At 40.6% G+C, this 20,878-nt stretch overlaps 1 protein-coding gene across 3 annotated transcripts in view; it reads left to right on the top strand.

The window, feature by feature from the left end:
* The window catches only part of UGP2 (UDP-glucose pyrophosphorylase 2), a 150,873-nt gene that overhangs the window by 96,134 nt on the left and 33,861 nt on the right, over positions 1-20,878 (top strand). For 2 of the 3 annotated variants that reach the window (XM_077485977.1, XM_077485976.1), the window contains exon 4: positions 18,287-18,472. In XM_077485977.1, coding sequence (XP_077342103.1) covers positions 18,287-18,472 — 186 coding nt within the window. Of the gene's footprint in view, positions 1-11,927; positions 11,946-18,286; positions 18,473-20,878 lie in introns of those variants that run through there. The other variant, XM_077485978.1, reaches the window with a different exon arrangement.

Below are 20,878 nucleotides of genomic sequence, written 5' to 3'. Positions count from 1 at the left end.
CTCGATTACCTAGTACTTTAGGGATCAGTTCACACAAAACGGATTTCCATCACCTTCTCTCTTCCATGAATCTTGATGTGAGATCTCGTTTTGCAGTGGCTTCCATGCCGTGTCTTTTCTCAAACTCACAATAGTATAGGAAAGAAAGCTTCAAGATATGGGCATATTAAAAATAAGAAATATGAATCCCAGTGCCAGCCATCGCTCTATGACTGTTTTAGGTAGATCTACAAAATATTCACAAATAAATGTCCGATCAGGACAAGTGGATTGAGTATAGTGAGTTGAAGGACCACACAATTAGAATGCTGAATGTCATTCACTATGCCCATCCAGATTAATTCCACGTCGTCTTCTACTGTCCAAGATCATGTACAGTAGGTGCCGCCGATATTGTGTTTCCAGCGCGACAGTATCGCGCTGGTTCCCAGCGACAGGCTCCTCTAACCAGCGCGATACCGTTGCGCTGGCTGCAATCGGAAAATGTCATTTTCATATAGCAGCAAGAGCGAGGCGATAATGTCGCCTCACTCATGAAGCCTGCATGCCTTCTCGGGGGCATACCAGGCCCTTAGATCCGGTAGGGATTTTAAGGGGAATCCCCTTCGCCATAAAAAACGGCGTGGGGTCCCCCCCAAAATCCATACCAGACCCCTATCCGAGCACGCAGCCCGGCCGGCAAGGAAAGGGGGTGGTACCCCTACCCACCTGTGAACAAAAGTAAAAAAAACCACACAAGGGTTAAAATTAGTTTATTGCACAGCTCTGGGGGTCTTCCGTTTTCGGGGGTCTTCTCGCCGGACTGCTCCTCTATCTTCTGCTAGCTCTTTTACTAGCGGAGGAGCCCGGCATTCTTCTTCGCCGCCGCAGCCCTCTTCTTCGCCGCCGCGGCCCTCTTCTTCCGACTTCGGGAGTCTTGTCCCCCTCTTCGGTTCTTCTTGCTGGGCCACCGCTTCTTCTTCCAGCTCTTTTACTTGCGGTGGCCCGGTCTTCTGCCACCGCCTTCCCTCCTTCTCCTCCTTCCTCCTCCCTCCTCGAGATGGATGGTATGCCCCCCAAGGGGGAAGCCACGCCGTTTTTTGTTTTTTTTTACATTTGACCTGGAGTTCTCCCTTAGGATTTATACCAAACACAGTGCCTGGTATTGGCGGGAATCCAATTCGGATCCCCACGCCAGTGTCAACCCGGCCAGCAATGCTTGTTGCTTATCAGGAAAGGAAAAAAAAAACATTTTTACACAATATCGGCGGCACCTACTGTAGAAGGTGTTTGGCCTGGGTAGATTGGCAATCTCTTCAATAAGGGATTTGGTGACAATAGAGGCACTTTTTTTTAAAAAAGAGGAAAAACCTCATATCTTAAACATTACAATAACACCCGTAAGTGCTTGGGGTGGTGTACCAACCCACTAAACATACAATAAAAACAATTGCAAAAATAATTAAATAGTCCTAATTAGATACTGGAGAAAAACATATATCCAAAGTCCATGCGGTGATTAAACTCCACAGATACAATTGTGATAGACTTCATCAAAAAAATTGTGATTCTCATTTTAGCCAGAATCAGGAAGCTCTAGTGCCTATATGTTTAAAATCCAGTAATACACGGTTTCATTCTGCTCTGCACATGCTCAATTACTCTCCATTTTTAGGCATTGCCAAGATTGTAGAGGCTGATCTGCTGACAGCCTTAAAGCAGAATTACTCTCTCCCATCCTTTACTGCCAAAGAAGCTGCTTCTGTTTGATCTGCAACTGCCATGGTGCTTCACGTGCTCATTTATGAAACAAGCCAGTTGATGGTTTGACAGTTTTTTGTTGTGGCAGCAATATCAGGAATGTAATTGTGTTTTGAAACTGGTAAATCGATGGGTTTAATTCCGCTTTATGATTTACTGCTGTTCAGGGGCTCTGGGCTTCAGCAAAATGGCAGCCTCCAGCAAGAAGAAACTGGTACCATGCTAGATGCAGTTTACATCATACACTAATTGTGGTAGCGTAATTAATAATGTGCAATGTATATTCCTTGCTAAAGAACATTTTTTATTAGGCTGGTATGGGTAAAGTTCCACTTTAATTTGGCAGCTGGGAGTGCTGTGGGTCCCAACTCTCCTTCCTTTCTTCATCCCACATCCCCATTACATATTCTACCCCCCCCCCCCCCCCCCATTCCTCAAGTGAACTTGGCCTCTACTGAAGCCATCAAAGCCTGAAATGGCTTTGGGGCCTCACTGAATAACGTGGAACTTTACCAAGCTAGAAGCTGTTAAAGTGTAACTTCCCTTTTGTTGAGAGAAAAAAACAAAAAACATTCCCCTCTGGGTGATCTATGTACATTGCAAGGTTTTTAACAAACTGTGTTGCAGATTCCTACTTTATTTAAAAAAAAAAAATTTTTATTTATTCTAGAGAAATCCCTGTGTGTTCCTCTGTGCTGAGTGATTCTAATGGGAGTGGCTTCATAATTATCAATGAGCTGCAGCAGCTACAGGGCTCTGAGGAAAATTGCAGGGTCTGCATCCCTTTAGGTGTGATTTCCTATTGGCAGGATCTCCCCAAAATGACATTTTTGTTGCAGGGGATGCCAAAAATCTGACTTGTATCTTAGTGCAGACTTCTGGGAAAATCAGTCAGCCAATCACACAAGCAGTGTGTGAGAAAAAAGTTGCGCTACTAGTGAATATGGAAAGACAATAGGTCAGCAGCTAGAATCAACAATATAGGGGATTGTACAACAAATGGAAGAATATAAAATGCAGTTTTTCACAGGGACTTTTATATTTTGTCATACTATAGATACATTTTTTTTATTTTGTGCACATTGCTATATTTTGTTGCATATTTGTATGATGCTGGTTTTCATTAATTAGCAGTCATCAGTATAACACTCATCTCTGGGGGTTGCTTTAGGGATTTTCTAGAAATTTCTCACAAGCGCTGTATTTTATATTCTTAATCACACAAGCAGGAAATGTTTCCGGGGGGTGTTTAGTACACACTGTGTACAGAACACACCTCCTAGGTGGCCATATTGCATTTTACAGAACATTACAGCACTGTACACTGAAAAGGAAAGGTCATTTTTAATCGCATTCAGCCTAGCTTCACACCGACAGCGGAAATGAAATTGTGCGAGTTCAGCTGATCTCGCACAATTTCTTTCCCGCATGTCAGTCCCAACTTTGGGGGCGATTTCAGAGACCTCTGTGCGGGTTTCTGCACAGATGTCTATGGAAATCGCACCCTAAAGTCGCCAAAAGTAGTACAGAAACTACTTTTGGGAACCGGTGCGATTGCTGCCGATTTGATCACTCCAGTGCGAACCAGGGCTCAATTACAATATGACTCGTGCAGTAATTGTATTCACTATATTTTTTTAATTTGCTATTTTTTTTTTTTTTTTTTACGGTTAGTGGAGTTACCCTTTAAGCATAGCTCGTTTGTTTATTTTGTACCTAATGTACCAACAGTCATCCAAGGTAACCCATGGCAACCAGACTTTAATCCGCTATAAGAATACGATTGAGTTTAGGCTGTTGATTGCCACTGCCTACTGTATATCGGCCTCTACATGTTTGTAGAACAAGACTAATAATGTTTAAAATGAAAAGCATTGTAGATCCTTTTGGTGAAAGTAATACAGTGCTTTGCAACAGTATTCAGTATTAGTCTTTAGTTCAATGTTTTTTTTTTTTATCTGAATTATGTCATGGATCAGAACATAATAGTCTAAGTTAGTGAAGTAAAATTCGAAAAATAAATACATAAAACGATTTTTCAGAATTGTTATGAAGCCCATAAAAAGCTCTCATGCAACCAATTACCTTCAGAGGTCACATAATTAGTCAAATGATGTCCACCTGTGTGCAATCTACATGATCTGTCATTTTATATATACACACCTTTTTGAAAGGCCCCAGAGGCTGCAACACCTACCAAAGAAGAAGCACCACTAACCAAACACTGCCATGAAGACCAAGGAACTCTCCAAACAAGTAAGGGACAATGTTGTTGAGAAGTACAAGTCGGGATTAGGTTATTAAAAAAAATTCCAAATCTTTGATGATCCCTAGGAGCACCATCAAATCTATCATAACCAAATGGAAAGAACATGGCACAACAGCAAACCTGCCAAGAGACGGCCGCACACTAAAACTCATGGACTGGGCAAGGAGGGCATTAATCAGAGAGGAAGCACAGAGACCGAAGGTAACCCTGGAGGAGCTGCAGAGTTCCACAGCAGAGACTGCAGTATCTGTACATAGGACGACAATAAGCCGTACGCTCCATAGAGTTGGGCTTTATGGCAGAGTGGCCAGAAGAAAGCCATTACTTTCAGGAAAAAACAAAATGGCACATTTTTGAGTTGCGGAATGGCATGTGGGAGACTCCTAAAATGTATGGAGGAAGATGCTCTGGTCTGATGAGACAAAAATTTGAACTTTTTGGCCATCAAAGAAAACTCTGTCTGGCACAAACCCCACACATCACATCACCCAAAGAACAACATCCCCATGAAACATGGTGGTGGCAGCATGCTGTGGGGATATTTTTCAGCAGTCGGGACTGGGAAACTGGGCAGAGTTGAGGGAAAGATGGATGGTGCTAAATACAGGGATATTCTTGAGCAAAACCTGTACCACTTCATGTGTGATTTGAGGCTAGGACGGAGGTTCACCTTCCAGCAGGACCATGACCCCAAACATACTGCTAAAGCAACGCTTGAATGGTTTAAGGGAAAACATGTAAATGTGTTGTCATGGCCTAGTCAAAGCCCAGACCTCAATCCAATAGAAAATCTGTGGTTAGACTTAAAGATTGCTGTTCACAAGCGCAAACCATCCAACTTGAAGGAGCTGGAGCAGTTTTGCAAGGAGGAATGGGCAAAAATCCCAGTGGCATGATGTGGCAAGATCATAGAGACTTATCCAAAGGGACTGTGGTTGCTGCAAAAGGTGGCTCTACAAAGTATTAGCTTTAGGGGGGTGAATAATTATGCACATTGACTTTTTCTGTTATTTTGTCCTATCTGTTTGCTTCACAATAAAAAAAAAAAATGGTCAAAGTTGTGGGCATGTTCTCTAAATTTAAATGATGCAAATCCTCAATCGATGTCAATTCCAGGTTGTGAGGCAACAAAACTCGAAAAATGCCAAGGGGGTGAATACTTTTGCAAGACACTGTATAAAAGCTTACCTAGCTTATTTCTTCCTTTGGCTTTAGATAACATGCATAGCGTAATAGGTTTAACCATGAACTCTTCTGCTCAATTTTCTGCTTTCATCATACTCCCAGATACCGCAGCCAGGCTTGTACAATTAAGAGTCCAAGGTTTGTGCTTTAAACAAATTGTTATAAATTAACCAGCTGCAGTCAATGGCAAACAGGTCTGCGGGAGAGTGGAGTACACCTCCCATGTTGGAGGCACATTCAGTATGTGGACACAGGACGTTTACATGCTGTATTGTGTTTCATGATATTATTGTGAGTTTAGATATTTTTGTAATCGGAGCACAACCCCAACTATGCTGTTTTGTATCCTGTTTATACATTTTGTTAAATTGTTCTGATTTATGAGTGCTCTGCAGGAAAATCATTTCCTGGCCTAGTAATTCCCCTTTCCTATTGCGAGGAAAATGATCTTCCTTTTAGCACAGCGCAGACAATGAAGTATCTATTAAGTTGTTGGTATAAAATTGCTTACATGTGTAGAACGGTGTTCAGCAGAGTCAGGGCTAGGTTTGCAGTTTGTGTAGCCCTGGGCTTTAGTGAATTGATGTGTTCAAAAATGGAAAGGATCTTCCATGCTGTTGCTGTATTGAAGCCGGTTATGGTTTCTGCTGGAAGAATGAGCAGCTGTCATAAGCTAGGCAGCAGGAATGAAAGGACTGGTCTGGGATTTGCTACAGCGGTATCTCTTGACGGTAGCATTGGTAGACTAATGTAATGAATATTTCATATTGGGAAAAAAAGTATTTTATTTTTTTCCCAACCAAAGCAATAATCAAGAGGGGAAAAAATAATCAATAAACCTTGTACTTTGCTTTAACCATTTATGCTGCCAACGTCTGCAGAAACCAATGGCTATTATAAACTATGCAGGTGCATAATTATTAATCTTTGCCCATACCTCCCAACATTTTGAATGAGGGACACCTACTTGCAAATGTATGTAGGCCTAGGACACGCCCCCTGACACACACCCTTCAAGGAGTTTAATTAAATCCACAAGGACTTTTTTTTTTTTTACCACTCCTATTCCTTTACATTGGCTTTTACATTTACAAATGCAGCAATTTAGAAATTGGATGAAAGGTTTAGCATTGGGAAGCAATTTTGAAAGATAAAAAGTGCATTTTAGATACAGTTATATGGATCAGACAAAAATGAGGGGCAAAGAGGGACATTGCTCCAAATCGGCGTCAGTCCCTTCAAATCAGGGACAGTTGGGAGCTATGCTTTGCCATAGAGACCTTGTTGTTCCCCCATTGGAGGCCAGCATCTTGCCTCTCATACAGCCTCTGACCTTCATGTGACAGCCATGTCAATCCTCTTTGCAAAGCAGTAGGCTGAGAGAATGCTTGGAGATCGAAAAAACAGAACTGAACCCACCTTTAACCACTTCAGTTCCTGAAAGTCCCCCCAAACCAGGCCATTTTTTGCAATATGGCACTGCATTACTTTAACTGACAATTGCTCGGTCGTTGTGATGCTGTACACAAATAAAATTGATGTCCTTTTTACACAAAGCTTTCGTTTGGTGGTATTTGATCACCCCTGTGGTTTTTATTTTTTGTGCTATAAGCAAAAAGACCGACCATTTTGAAAAAAATATATATATTTCTTTATGCTATAAAACATCCAATAAAAAAAAGTTAAAAAATTGAATGCATTCATCAGTTTAGGCCAATATGTATTCTGCTACATGTTTTTGGTGAAAAAAAAATCCCAATAAACGTATATTGATTGGTTTGCGCAAAATTTAGAATGACTACAAACTATGGGATATATTTGTGGAATTTCTATTCGTTTTTTACTAGTAATGTCGCGATCATCAAATTTTAGCGTGCAGTTTTTCAAGTTGCTTCTGCTTGAAACTTTAAACCTATATTTTCTGGAAACTTCACTGTTATGCCTTTTTTGAGGCTACTGTGTATCCAATACTATAATGCACCAAGTCTGCGCTAAGGTACTCTTCATAGCGGTCCTGTGTTCCTGGGAACCAAAAAGCATAGAACCTCCACCTAGGATCATCAACAACTATGACAAAATGAATGCAGATAGGCTCTTCATAAAGGAACTTCGAACTATAAATAAAAAATGGGAAGATGATGCACCAGCCTAGTGAATTCTCATATAAAACTTTTAATACTACTAGAACACTCAATTATACTCAGAGAATGGTCACATGCCTAAGCGCAATGCACCACCAGACACGTGTCAGTCAGATAAGCGCTTAGTTTATACAATAATGCACTAGGCTGGTGCACCTTGTTCCTATTTTTTAATTACTGTGTATCTAATGCTGTTTTTAACATTATTTGAATCAGAGTAGTTCTTTTATGAATAATATGAGTACAGATGGTTTTCATTTTCATCACCTACTTTGTATAGTGAGCCTGACATGAGCTGCATCATATTAGGCAGTTGGAATACTCGTGGCCCAAGTGCCACTGCCTGGGTACTGCCGTGTTCAAGGATTCAAACTGCTAATTGTGATTATACAATGGCAGATTATACAATCAAGTTTATACTACAGTGCCTTGCAAAAGTATGGCATTTTTCATGTTTTGTTGCCTTACAACCTGGAATTAACATGGATTGTTTGAGGATTTGCATCATTTACAGAACATGCCCACAACTTTTGAAGATTTTTTTTTTATTATTATTGTAAAGCAAATAACAGATAGAACAAAATAACAGAAAAAGTCAATGTGCATAACTATTCACCCCCCTAAAGTCAATACTTTGTAGAGCCACCTTTTGCGGCTATCTCTGCTCCAGGTCCCTTTGGATAAGTCTCTATGAGCTTGCCACATCTTACCACTAGGATTTTTGCCCATTCCTCCTTGCAAAACTGCTCCAGCTCCTTCAAGTTGGATGGTTTGCGCTTGTGAAGAGCAATCTTCAAGTCTGACTACAGATTTTCTATTGGATTGAGGATTGGGCTTTGACTAGGCCATTCCAACACATTTACGTTTCCCCTTAAACCTCTCAAGTGTTGCTTTAACAGTGTGTTTGGGGTCATTGTCCTGCTGGAATGTGAACCTCCGTCCTAGCCTCAAATCACACAGTGGTACAGGTTTTGCTCAAGAATATCCCTGTTTTTAGCACCATCCATTTTTCCCTCAACTCTGCCCAGTTTCCCAGTCCCGACAGCTGAAAAACATCCCCACTGCATGATGCTGCCACCAACATGTTTCACTGTGGCATGGTGTTATTTGGGTGATGTGATCTGTTGGGTTTGCGCCAGACATAGCGCTTTCTTTGGCCAAAAAGTTCAATTTTAGTCTCATCAGACCAGAGCACCTTCCTCCATACATTTTGGGAGTCTCCCACTTGCCTTTTCGCAAACTCAAAATGTGCCATTTTGTTTTTTGCTGAAAGTAATGGCTTGCTTCTTGCCACTCTGCCATAAAGACCAACTCTATGGAGCGTGCAGCCTATTGTCATCCTATGTACAGATACTCCAGTCTCTGCTGTGGAACTCTGCAGCTCCTCCAGGGTTATCTTGGGTCTCTGTGCTGCCTCTCTGATTATTGCCTTTGCCTGGTCTATGAGTTTTGGTGTATGCGGCCGTCTCTTGGCAGATTTGCTGTTGTGCCATGTTCTTTCCATTTGGTTATGATAGATTTGATGGTGCTCCTAGGGATTATCAAATATTTTTTTATAACCTAACCCTGGCTTGTACTTCTCAACAGCATTGTCCCTGATTTGTTTGGAGAGTTCCTTGGTCTTCATGGCAGTGTTTGGTTATTGGTGCCTCTTGCTTAGGTGTTGCAGCCTCTGGGGCCTTTCAAAAAAAGTGTTTTATATGTAATGACAGATCATGTGACACTTAGATTGCGCACAGGTGGACATCATTTCACTAATTATGTGACTTTTGAAGGTAATTGGTTGCACCAGAGCTTTTTATGGGCTTCATAACAAAGGGGGTGAATACATACACACATGCCAATTATCAGTTTTTTTATTTCTGAAAAATAGTTTGTGTATATTTTTCTAATTTTACTTCACCAACTTAGACTATTGTGTTCTGATCCATCACATATAATTCTGAATAAATAAAAAGCCAAGGGGGTGAATAATAATTTGCAAGGCACTGTACTTCCGAAGTTCTGTGCACTGGTATCCTTTGACGACAGGTCCTCACATGGACTTGGATTTGTCATATTGCACATATCACTTCTCTGCAGTGCAGACAAAATGTGCATGTGATGACTCTATACATATTGGATTTTTTTTGTTTGCTTCTGTCCTATGCTTAGCCCAAATGAGCTGCCTCATTATATTCCAAATCTGCCGCAATGGCAGATATATCTAAACAACTGATTTAATGTACATTGCTGCCGCACAAGCCATTTTATTATTTGTTACCGATTTATTTCCTGTGTATTTTAATCTGCAGGGAGCCTTGATATATATATATATATTTTTTTTTATACCTAATTCTCTGCTTGCATGATTGGCTTATTGCACAGAGATTGGGAGACACATCCTGAAAAACCTAAAGCAGAACTTCACTCTCTCAATGAACATAGATTATTTTTAATCCTTAGGCCCCTTTCACGCAGGGGTTACGATCAGGTGAGCCTGTCTGTTTTTCAGGCAGACCTGATTGAAAGGTCAATGCATTCCTATGGACAGGCAGGTGTAAATGGACTTGTGTCCCTTTACACCCGCCTACCTCTGGGTCCAAGCACTGTTGCACTTTGAATTACAATTGCACGGTCATGCTACTCTGTACCCAAACACATTTTTTATCATTTTCTTCACACAAATAGTTTTATTTTGGTAGTATTTAATCACTGCTGGGTTTTATTTTTGACAAAAAAAAAATATTAAAAAAAATTTACTTTTTTTTTTTTTCTGTCAGTAAATTTTATAACTACAGAATTTTTCTCCTTCACTGATGTGTGCTGATGAGGCGGCACTGATAGGCTGAACTGATGGCCATTGATGAGGTGACACTTATGGGCACTGATGAGGAGGCACTAATATGCTGCACTTACATGGGCACGGATTAGCGGCACAGATGGGCGGCACTGACTGGCATGGCTAATGGGCACCGATTGCTGGCATTGGTGGGAACTGTATTGTGACACTATATTTCTTTATTTTAATCAGGGCACTGATGATCAGTGCCCTGATTACATTCCTACATGTCCACCTGTGAGGAGATGCCACTGATTCGGTCAGCGTGAGGTGAGGAGAGCCGATTACCGGTACTTCCTTGTCTACATGTGACCGACTGTGATTGGAAACAGCCGATCACATGGTTAAAGAGCCGTGGACGTGGCTCTTTACACAGATCAGGGTCACGCCGTGTCCTAGCAACACGGTGCAATCGCTGTGCGCCCCCGCGGCTGTTATGGGACGCTGTCATATGAAGTCCCAGAACAAGAGCCGCCCTGCCGTCATTTGATGGTGGGTGGGCAGCAAGCAGTTAATGTAATGTGTGTTTTTACAACAACAATCAAAAGATTCAGCAAGAATTCAAAGAAATGCACTGCCCCTTTAAAGTGATTGTAAACCATCACCTTGTAAAATAGCCTATTCAGTTTAAAATGTAAATGAAAGGCAAACCATTTTTGTAGATATAAAAAAAATACCCTTTTTCCTTTTTTTAAAAATGATCCCTGTATAAGAGCTGGGAGAGGAGAATCGGCAGCACATAGCATAGCTAGAGAACTGACCACAGTGTGCTCTCCTGCTTAGCGTGGTCAGTTTTTAATAGGAAAGCAAGGGGACTAGCAGGAACACCAGGAATATCACATAAAGGGAGCAATACAAAGAGAACAGGATACTTTCTCATACAACTACATGGTACAGCAGGCACATATCAAGAATATGACGTGTTGGGGTAACAAATGCTTTCAGCAACACACTGATATGAAGAGCTTTATAAGTTATGGTGCAAACTAATTTCATGCGGCTTTAGCATGCTGTGATCCTGTGTTTAGCATGCATAAAACACAGGTGTAAATGGGTCCTTAGTTGGTCATATCCTCTTTAATAAGATACATGCTCAGGGTATTGCACAGAGGGAGGAATGTTGAGGACTGATAGCAGGTAGGTTGTCACACTTAGCAGTCTTAGAATGAAAGATTTCAATTTGAAGAAACAGAAGGTGGAAAGAACTTGCCTTGACGCTTGCTAAAATCATTGTAATGTATGTAACGTTTTTTCTTCCCCCGATAAAAGTGGAAATACATAGGGTAAATGGAACGTCAAAGGGTAGTTTTTTTTTTCTCGTTTGTTTTGTTTTTTTATTGTCTCAATCAATTTTGAGGAAGTTGTCATTTTTTATCTCTTTTGGAATCTATACCTCAGAATTCTTGTTCTACCAGAATTTGCAGTGTGTGTAGGCACGCAAATTCAAAAGAGCTAATCTGGACGTAGAACGGCTTTCACAATAGTAGCCGGATCAGGAAGTGGGATGTTTTTTTGATGAGACTTTATCATGTCATTGTGTCTGATCTGCACGTTATGGAATCCCAAAGCCTGGATGTACGTTCTGAAGTGGTTGAACTAGTCTAATTATAGGAAAGAGGTGGTGTAATGTCACCTGCTAAGAAAAAAAGGTATTCAAAGAACCGCTTTCACGTCACCTAAAGGCACAGACGCAATGCAGCTTTAAAAGATATCCACAAAGTAGAAGATTAAATGACAGAGCAATGCCAACAGATTGTTCCATTGCTGAAACATAATGGCTATGGTTGAGGTAAATCTTTGCATTATTTATTACCTGTATAATACAGTATAGTCTAGTGTGTGGTGTTTTTTATTTATTTATTTATTTTTTATCTCATTTACCGTTTTCAGAGTCCTATTTGGTTTTAGAAAGGAACCCTTTTGTGTGTTCTTGTATATCTTTTGTGTTTCTTATTTTATGGATATCTATCGGTAATATTTGTTTAAGGTGGATATTTGAAATTCACTTGGCTGATATAACGTGATGTCACTGTTATGTAAAGCCTGATCTGTAAGAAATGTAGCAGTCCTGCAGGACTGAAGCACCATTCTGGGGCATGATGGAAATTACTGCTTGTGGGCTGGCCTTTGGTTGCATCATAGTACATGCTGCTGAAAGAAGACTCGAAAAACTGTTGCGTCTCTACTTGTATGGGTTTATAAGTAATAAACATTGAAAAGATAGCAAGAAAATCTTGTAAGTGCACCTTTATAATAAAAATAAGATAAACTGGTATGTGCATTCTCATATCGCTATCGAATCGATAGTCTATAATTTCCCTTAGACATGGCTATGGTTTGCAGTTAGAGTTAAACCAAAATGAATACGGATAACGGCGGTGGTGGTACCTCCACTATGTGAAAGAGAGACCATCCCTGTCTTACCCTTTTTGATGTGCTTGCTGCCTAATCTACAATACATAATATTGGTGCCTGGAGAATGCTCATGTGGAGAGGTATATCAGGGGTGGAGATATTTTAAAGGAAGAAAAGGTTGTTAATGATTTCCATAAATCTCTGAGGAGGCAGTAGGTGCAAGGTTAAAGCTTCAAAATGCAAGTTCAATTTTACTGATTAAAAACGCACTTATTTTTTATTTTGCATTTTTGTGCTCTAGCAACTCCTGTTGTATTGTCCATAAAATAATATAAATAAAAAAACTCAATGAGATGATTGGTACCCCTTCATAATGAGAACAGCAGGAATTCAAGCCCAGAGATCTTGTCATTACAGTTCCCAAGAGATATAAGAAATTGTTGCGTGGTTTACTTTTCCATTATCTACCAAAATCCAAAATATCCGTTTTGGGAAGACAGACCCTTTAAAAGTATGTTTAGAACTCATCACTCTTCTCCAGTTTAGGCATTTTTTTTTTTTCATCAATCATTTTTGGAGCGCTGTTTGCGTTTATCAGAGATCGAGGTGAATGCCTAGGAGTGTACTGTAGACTTTCTCAGAAAAGCACCCTGCATACTTCGGCAGGTGACTCCGCTATTTCTTTGTTCAGGTTTACAGTTTTTAGGGTCATATGCCCACTCACTGAACCAGCAGTGTCCTTATGATGAATCCTTGACCATTGAATAAATTGGTAGTGGAGGGGTAATACAGGATGCTGCAAAGCTGAAGCAGGAAATGGTAGAGTCGCCCCATGATTTACAAGAATGGGTGAATAGAATAGGAAGGAATATTATGTCCTATATCAATGACCATCTATCCTATGTATGTATATATATATATATATATATATATGTATGTGTATATATGTATATATATATATGTGTGTGTATGTATGTATGTATGTATGTATATATATGTATATGTATATGTGTGTGTATATATATATATATATATATATATATATATATATATATATATATACACGGTATATGGGGATGAAACTGTTAAATTCTCTAAGCCTTGGTAATTAGGACTGTACAACCAGATGGAATTTATTATCATACTGTACAGTAGACATGGCTTTCATGGTAAATGGCCTATGCACAACTGCCAAGTATTTTTTGGAGCTAGTTTTTGCGTGTCTACCTCATGGGGGATGTAAAGGGATATAAATTGTAGACTTTTGCAGACAATTTGATTAAGGAAATTGCTTATACCACAAGTAAAGGATATTAAATTGACACAATTTACTTTTCCCTTTCATTTGTTTTTTGAGTGTGCTGAATGTGCATACAATCCCACTTTATTTATCATACTGTCAGCCAGTAAGTAGACTTCCTTTTGAAGTGTTCAGATTCCTGTTCCGGTACGTTCTCTGTGTGACAGTCTGTATTGGGATGCCATCTCAGATAATTTTTTTCATTCTTATTAAGCCAATGTGTTAGAAGGCACAGGAGACAGCTCTGTGGAATTTGGAATGAATCCGGAAATGTCTCTCTGATTATACTTGAAATCAAGATATTTTCTTTTTTAACCAATTTATAGCACTTGTAACTGCTGGTTTAAAGTGTACCTGTTCTGGGCACTGAATCAGCCTTTGGTTTCTTAAGAGTTTGGTGTATTCACTATAAAATGTTAGATACAGAACATGAGGACGTCAAGTTATGGGTTAGAAAAAGGACTAATAGGTCTAATATGTTTTAGTTTAAAGGATCTGCTACCCTTTCCATGGTCCCTGAGTTCTGTTCTCCTGACCTAGGAAGGCGTTGGTTAAAAGGGACAAGGAAAAAAAATACTCTCTACACAGTGAACTCCAAAGTTATGCAATTATTGTAATTTTTTTAAAAGAGCAATAAATCACACTTTTTTTTTTTATCCGAATTAAGTTTATTTACTTTTTTACGATGCACATTCTGGAGTGTTACATCATTCAATACGTTCACAGAATTCAAAGTATAGCAATGCTCTTTTACAAAGCCAAAGCAGGTATATGGACCAGGTTAAACCTGACATGTTACTAGTTATTACTACTCACAGTCAATACGTCCGTAATACTTTCTAGGAAGATGTTCCCAAAATTTCCCTTCCTCAATACTCAATTGTGTTCCCACATTAAGCTAATAGCCTATCCAGGATAAGATCCAGTGGAGCCAAGCCAGAGGTATCTAGCCAGCATCCCCAGGTCTTGTTAAACCAGGTCGGTGCTGCCTCTGCCACACTCTGTAGTTGGCTATTGACTATTGTACATATTGTCAACATGTCAAAAGGAATGAAAACTGATTTATGTGAAAATCAGAACAAGGCCTGCCTCGTTAAAATCTGTATATGACATGAAATGTGCAGTAAAACCAAAAAGGAAAGGTTGCAGAAGGGTACTGGCAGATTAAATGTAATCTAAAATCCCTGTGACCAGATTTAGTAGTATATCTAGCACCCGGGGGCAACCCCAAAAGAAAACAGATCTAAGGCAAGAAAGTGTACCATGCTGAATTGTGGTTGTGGTCAAGTTGTACTAAAGGTGGGAGGGGCAGACACCCTCTTCCCCAGTACAGAACTCCCCTAAAATCAGTCAGCACAAAAGAAGCCCCCATTTCAGTGGCAGTTCTGAGTGAGGGGAGTCTTCCTCTTGGCTCTGTCATATGACCAGAATAGGAACTGCCTTAATCACGGAAGTAGTAGGTGCAGATTCTCTGGTGGTGCTGTGGCTGACTGACTTTATGTTGTATGCCATTGTGCTGCAGTGTGGCGCAACATCCCCAGAGAGTCCATGCCCGGTGCAGACCAAATTCCCCTTAGCCATTGAGCAGATGTAATCTTCAGTGGTGCTTCTGTCTGTCTTTTGCTTGTATTTTCTTAAACGTTAAAAAGAAAACAAAGGTGGTTAACTGTATGAATAGTAAGAGAGGGATTTTAACAGTGCAACAGGTTATTTGTTTTTTGACAAGACATTCAAAAGAATTTTTGTATTTAAATATTTATTAGACTCGAGGTTAAAATTCATTTTTCCTGTTTTTTGGAAACAAATTTTAACCTTGAGTCTAATAAATATTTAATACAAAAATTCTTTTGAATGACTTGTCAAAAAACGAACAACCTGTTGCACCGTTAAAATCCCTTTGCCCCTGTTCTCTTACTATTCATACAAAACTTTTTGTGGGATGTGGTGCCTATTTTCATGGGTGCACCAAATCCAATTTCAAAGGTGAATAACTGTGTACATTACACTCAAGAAATAACTGTGATATAGGAATATTTTCTATGTTTACGGATTGCAGAACAGGATATCCATCTATATGGATAGATTAAAAAAACAAATCTATGTTGATTGACTAGGTTTCGGTGAAGATCTGTATCGTGTTTAGTAATTTTCCGGTAACTGTAACCAGCATGTGGAAATAGTCTCTCTAGTAAGCTTTTTGTTCAATGATCAGGCTTTGTATTGAGTAATGGAACAGTGAAAGCAGGTTTGGCAAGTTAGTCATATGCCTGCCTGTGATGAACACGAACACGAACACCCCGTGATTCTTCTTCATATCCCTCTTGTATTGAGTCAGAGTACCTGGCTGTTTCATGTAGTTACAAAATTTGTTTCTTAAGGCATAAAGTCCTCTGAGGGGTGTGAAAGTCACATTCCTATGATGTGTACAAAGCCTCTCCCTTTACATCATTACTTTGTATGACACCTGTCCTCCGTGTTCCAAGAGACACTAAAACATCCCTAAGGGCAGTTCTGTCCACGACAGTACTAAGGGGTGCGTATAGGCTGAGTGACTATAGAAACAATGAACAGACGTATGTTATATGAAGGACGATACACCTGCAGTAGTTTATAAGGCTTATCAGACAATGAACTTGTATGACTGTAATAAGTTACAAAACCTCAAGTGCATCTATATACAGTGGATATAAAAAGTCTACACACCCCTGTTAAAATGTCAGGTTTCTGTGATGGAAAAATAAGAAAGATAAATCCTTTCAGAACTTTTTCCACCTTTTTAATGTGACCAATAAACTGTACAACCCAGCTGGACAACAAACTGAAATCTCTTAGGTGGAGAGAAGTAAAAAAATTAAAAATAAAATAATATGGCTGCATATTTACTTAAACGAATCATTTGTTGCTCCTTTTCATTTTATTTTACAGCTTCAGACCATAACACGTTTTCCCTTGTGCTTTTGGGAGACTTCAGATTTGTTTTTGCAAAATTTATCCAGGCTTAGATGGTTTTTCTTTGTAAGAAAAGGCCTACCCCATAGCCCAAACATATGAAGCAGGGAGATTGTTGGCACATGTACACCACAGCCAGTACTTGCCAGATATTCCTGCAGCTCCTTTAATTTTTCTGTAGACCTCTTGGCAGCCTCCCTGACCAGTTTTCTTCTCATCATTTCATCCATTTTGGAGGGACATCCAGTTCTTGGTAATGTCACTTTTGTGCCATATTTTCTCCCCTTAATGACAGTCTTCACTGTGTTCCATGGTATATCTAATGCCTTGGAAATTCTTTTGTACCCTTCTCCTGACTGATGGCTTTTAACAATGAGATCCCTCTGATGCTTTGGAAGTTCTCTGTGGACCATGGCTTTTGCTGTAGGATACGACTTAGAAAATGTCAGGAAAGGCCTACTAGAACAGCTGGCCTTTTGTTTGAGGTTAATCAGAGGAACTTTAAATCATGACCAGTGTGTACGGACTCCTATTTAACGTGAGTTTGAATGTGATTGCTTAATTCTAAACACAGCTACATCCCCAGTTATAAGAGGGTTTGCCCACTCTTGCAACCACATTTTTCTATTTTTACCCCCCAACCTGACATTTTAACAGGGGTGTATAGACTTTTTATATCCACAGTAGGTCACCATTATAATTGGTTGTAATCCTAAAGTTCTGATATAGGAATGCAAGTTTTATTATTCCTGTACTGTTCATTTAATGCTCCTATGATCCTGTGTCATAGATAATTGCGGATCAAAGCAGACTTTTTTTTTTTTTCTATATTATGTAAAAATTATAGCTTAATGCAAATAATATTACTAATGTATGCCACTCTTTTCTTCTGTCACCTGTTTTCTTTTAGTTTGTGTGTTCTGGTCCATTCCATACCATTCTTTCCCGTTCTATCCTATCTCTATACTTGAAAAATGCCCCTGCAGATTTTCATGTGAATAACCAGAATACACATGTGGTTAAAGTGGAACTCCAGACAATTTTTTCCTCCAGCTTTTGAAAAGCATGAGGAAGGGTTAAACCCTAGGTCATGCTCTACAGGTGGCCATTGCCTCCATCACTAAAAGGAGATGGCTAAAATATTACAGTTGCCACTGGATGGGAAGCAGCAGGGAAACTTCCCAGCGGGGGATACCTATATATCGGTGACAGTTCTAGTGTCGGAATTGCTTCTCATTTTGAGCAGATTATTTCCTGATGTGTTTTGGGAACTGTCGAGGAATTTCCTCAGTAGGGACAAACATAGAAAAAACATGTGAGGAGTGCTGACTTTTCCCCAATTTTGCCAAAACTAGAAAAAAATAAACTTTGACTACATCTCTGCAGTAGCACAAAATTGCCCTCTTATCTTTTATGTTCCATTTCCTCATACATTGTGACTTGTAAGATTTTTTTTTCATATGATATGAACAAGGAATCAGAGTGGGAAATCTTATCTGTAAACTCCATTTCTATGTATCTAACAGATTCAGCCATATGAGAAGATGAAAGCCAGAGGCCTCCCAGAAAACATTTCTTCAGTTCTCAACAAACTCGTTGTCGTCAAACTTAATGGAGGTTTGGGGACCAGCATGGGATGTAAAGGCCCAAAAAGCTTAATAGGGGTCCGGAATGAGAATACCTTCCTAGATCTCACGGTGAAACAAATAGAGGTGAGTGTTAGCCTGATAATGCACATTCCTTGCAAAGCCATTGAATGGATGGTCTGCACGGCTTAAAATTATGGCAACTATTTCTATGAGGTGCTTTTATTGCCATTGTTAAAGAAGAATATCAGTTCATTGTGGGGGCATGCCACATCCTTTTAAAGTGAGTTGACCATCAGGCCTCCTTCTGCTAGTAAGCCAGCACTACTCATGTCTGTAATGTGACTACTGCAGACCACAAAGGAATCCTTGCACTTCTAGTTTACTTTTCCGTTCAGTCTAAGAGCCGGTTCACACAGCGGGCGATGCGAGGCGACACGACTCGCCTCGCCTCGCTCTCGCAAGTCGCCCCCGTTCTGTACAATGGAACCGTTCTGAGAGGAGCGACTCGAGTCGCTCCGACTCAGAAAAAAGGTTCCTGTACTACTTTTGGGCGACCTCGGGGCGACTTGCATTGACTTCTATACAGAAGTCATCTGCAAGTTGCCGCTGAGGTCGCGGCAGGTCGCGGCGAGGCAAGTCGGAGTCACCTCGCCTCGCCTGCAGTGTGAACCGGCCCTAATGGAGAAAACAGCTGGTTGGTAACTCAAAGCAGACCTGTCAGTAAGTCTGCATGATTAAGTTCCTGTCATGTCACAATAAACAGCTCAGTCCCAATAAAATGTATATCTTTTTCTTTTTTTTTTTTTTCATTAAATGTGGTCATCGAAGCCCAGTCCAGTGTTGGAAAGGAGCATAGTGGAAGAATGTTTATTTTGCTGGCAGGCAACAGTTCCCCTGTCTTCCCTACCCCACTGATCACTCACTGGGACTTTTGTAACATTGTAAGCTTTTAAAAGCTTGGAGGCCAACAGCAGGGGCCTGAGCTATGTCAACCATAGCCAAATAGAAGCTACTGTGGAGCCAGCAAGCTTTATATGGTTCAGTGGGACCTGCATCTTAGTACAAGAAGTTGACGCTGACTGGCTAATGCCTGAGCAAAGATGAAGCTAGTATTCTGGGGATATTTTTTTGTCAATCAGCACCTTGCCCACCGCTTTCTGGACCAGTGACAGTACTGCTTCTGTTGTTGAAACCCCATCTCCCCCCCCCCCAGTAATGGGCAGTGTCTAGGAGGGGAATGCATGAGACAGAAATGAAGGGTGGTTGTTCACGCTTTCCTATTGGTAGGTGAACACCTAGGGGCTGATACACTGACATTGGAGAATGCAAAATTTAGAGAAGCTGTGCATGGTAGCCAATTGGCTTTTAACTTCAGCTTGTTCGATGGAAGCTGATTGGTTTCTATGCAGAACTGTACCAGATTTTGCACTCTCCAGGCTTAGTAAATCAACACCTTTAAAGTGAAGTTCCGCCTTGGGGGGGGGGGGGGGGGGAATGAAGTCAGCAGCTACAAATACTGTAGCTGCTGACTTTTTTACTATATGGAAACTTACCTGTCCTGGGAGCCTGTGATGTCTTCAGATCGACTGTCTGATGCAGCCGCCGCCATTCCAGGTAAGGGAAACCGGCAGTGAAGCCTTTCAGCTTCACGCCTGGTTCCCTCTTCGCCTGCATGAAGCAAGCAAGCTTTCTGATTGGCCCAGCAGCAGAGGAACAAGGAGGGGATGAACTTTCGGGAGATCGGGCCGTGGCCCAGTCTCCTGAAAGTGGGGGAAGGGGACCTGTCATAAAACAGGTCCCCGTTCTCCTCTCCCCCTGAAAGGTGCCAAATGTGAATATGAATATGGGAGGAAGCAATTAAGAGGAAGTTCCACTTTTAGGTGGCACTCTGCTTTAATATGAAAAAATCTGAGGCTTATTTCACTTTAGTGAGATACACAATAGAGAACATGAGTAGAGAAGAAAGTCCCAAAGATGCTTAAATGCATTATTTAGGAAAAGCACCATGGCCAACGATTCTCATGTAACTTAGTTTTGGATGGCATTCTTCTTTTAATTGCATACAATAAGCAAAATGTTTTAGCAACCCAAAAAGACTTCACTTTAATAAAGCCGGCCAGTCTGACATAAATTCCTATTGGTTGCAAATTTTTTATGTAGTGTTCACGTATAATCCTCCATTATTTGGATTTTTTTGTTTTGTTTTTTTCTGTTTTTTTTAAGGAACATTAGAAAGCCTTTTGTTTTACTGATTCCTTTTATTGAATGTGGTTAAAGCGGAGGTCCACCCTAAAGTGGACGTTCCGCTCATCGGAACCCCCCCCCCCTCCGGCGCCACAATTGGCACCTTTCAGGGGGGAGGGGGGTGCAGGTACCTGTACAGCACAGGTATCTGCACCCACTTCCGGGATAGCTCTCTGCGGGAAGGGGCGTACATTACGCCCCTTTCCGAAGGTCCCCCGCTGCCTGCTGGGAAACGCACAGATCCCAGAGGCAGCGGGTCCATTCTTATTGCGCAGCGCGACTCGC

This window comes from Lithobates pipiens, unplaced genomic scaffold, assembly GCF_037356315.1.
Source record: "Lithobates pipiens isolate NorthernLeopardFrog02 unplaced genomic scaffold, aLitPip1_a1.2 Scaffold_18, whole genome shotgun sequence".
Lineage (NCBI taxonomy): Eukaryota > Metazoa > Chordata > Amphibia > Anura > Ranidae > Lithobates > Lithobates pipiens.
The sequence above is the reverse complement of the archived record's forward strand: the minus strand, read 5'-3'. Positions and strand labels throughout refer to the sequence as shown.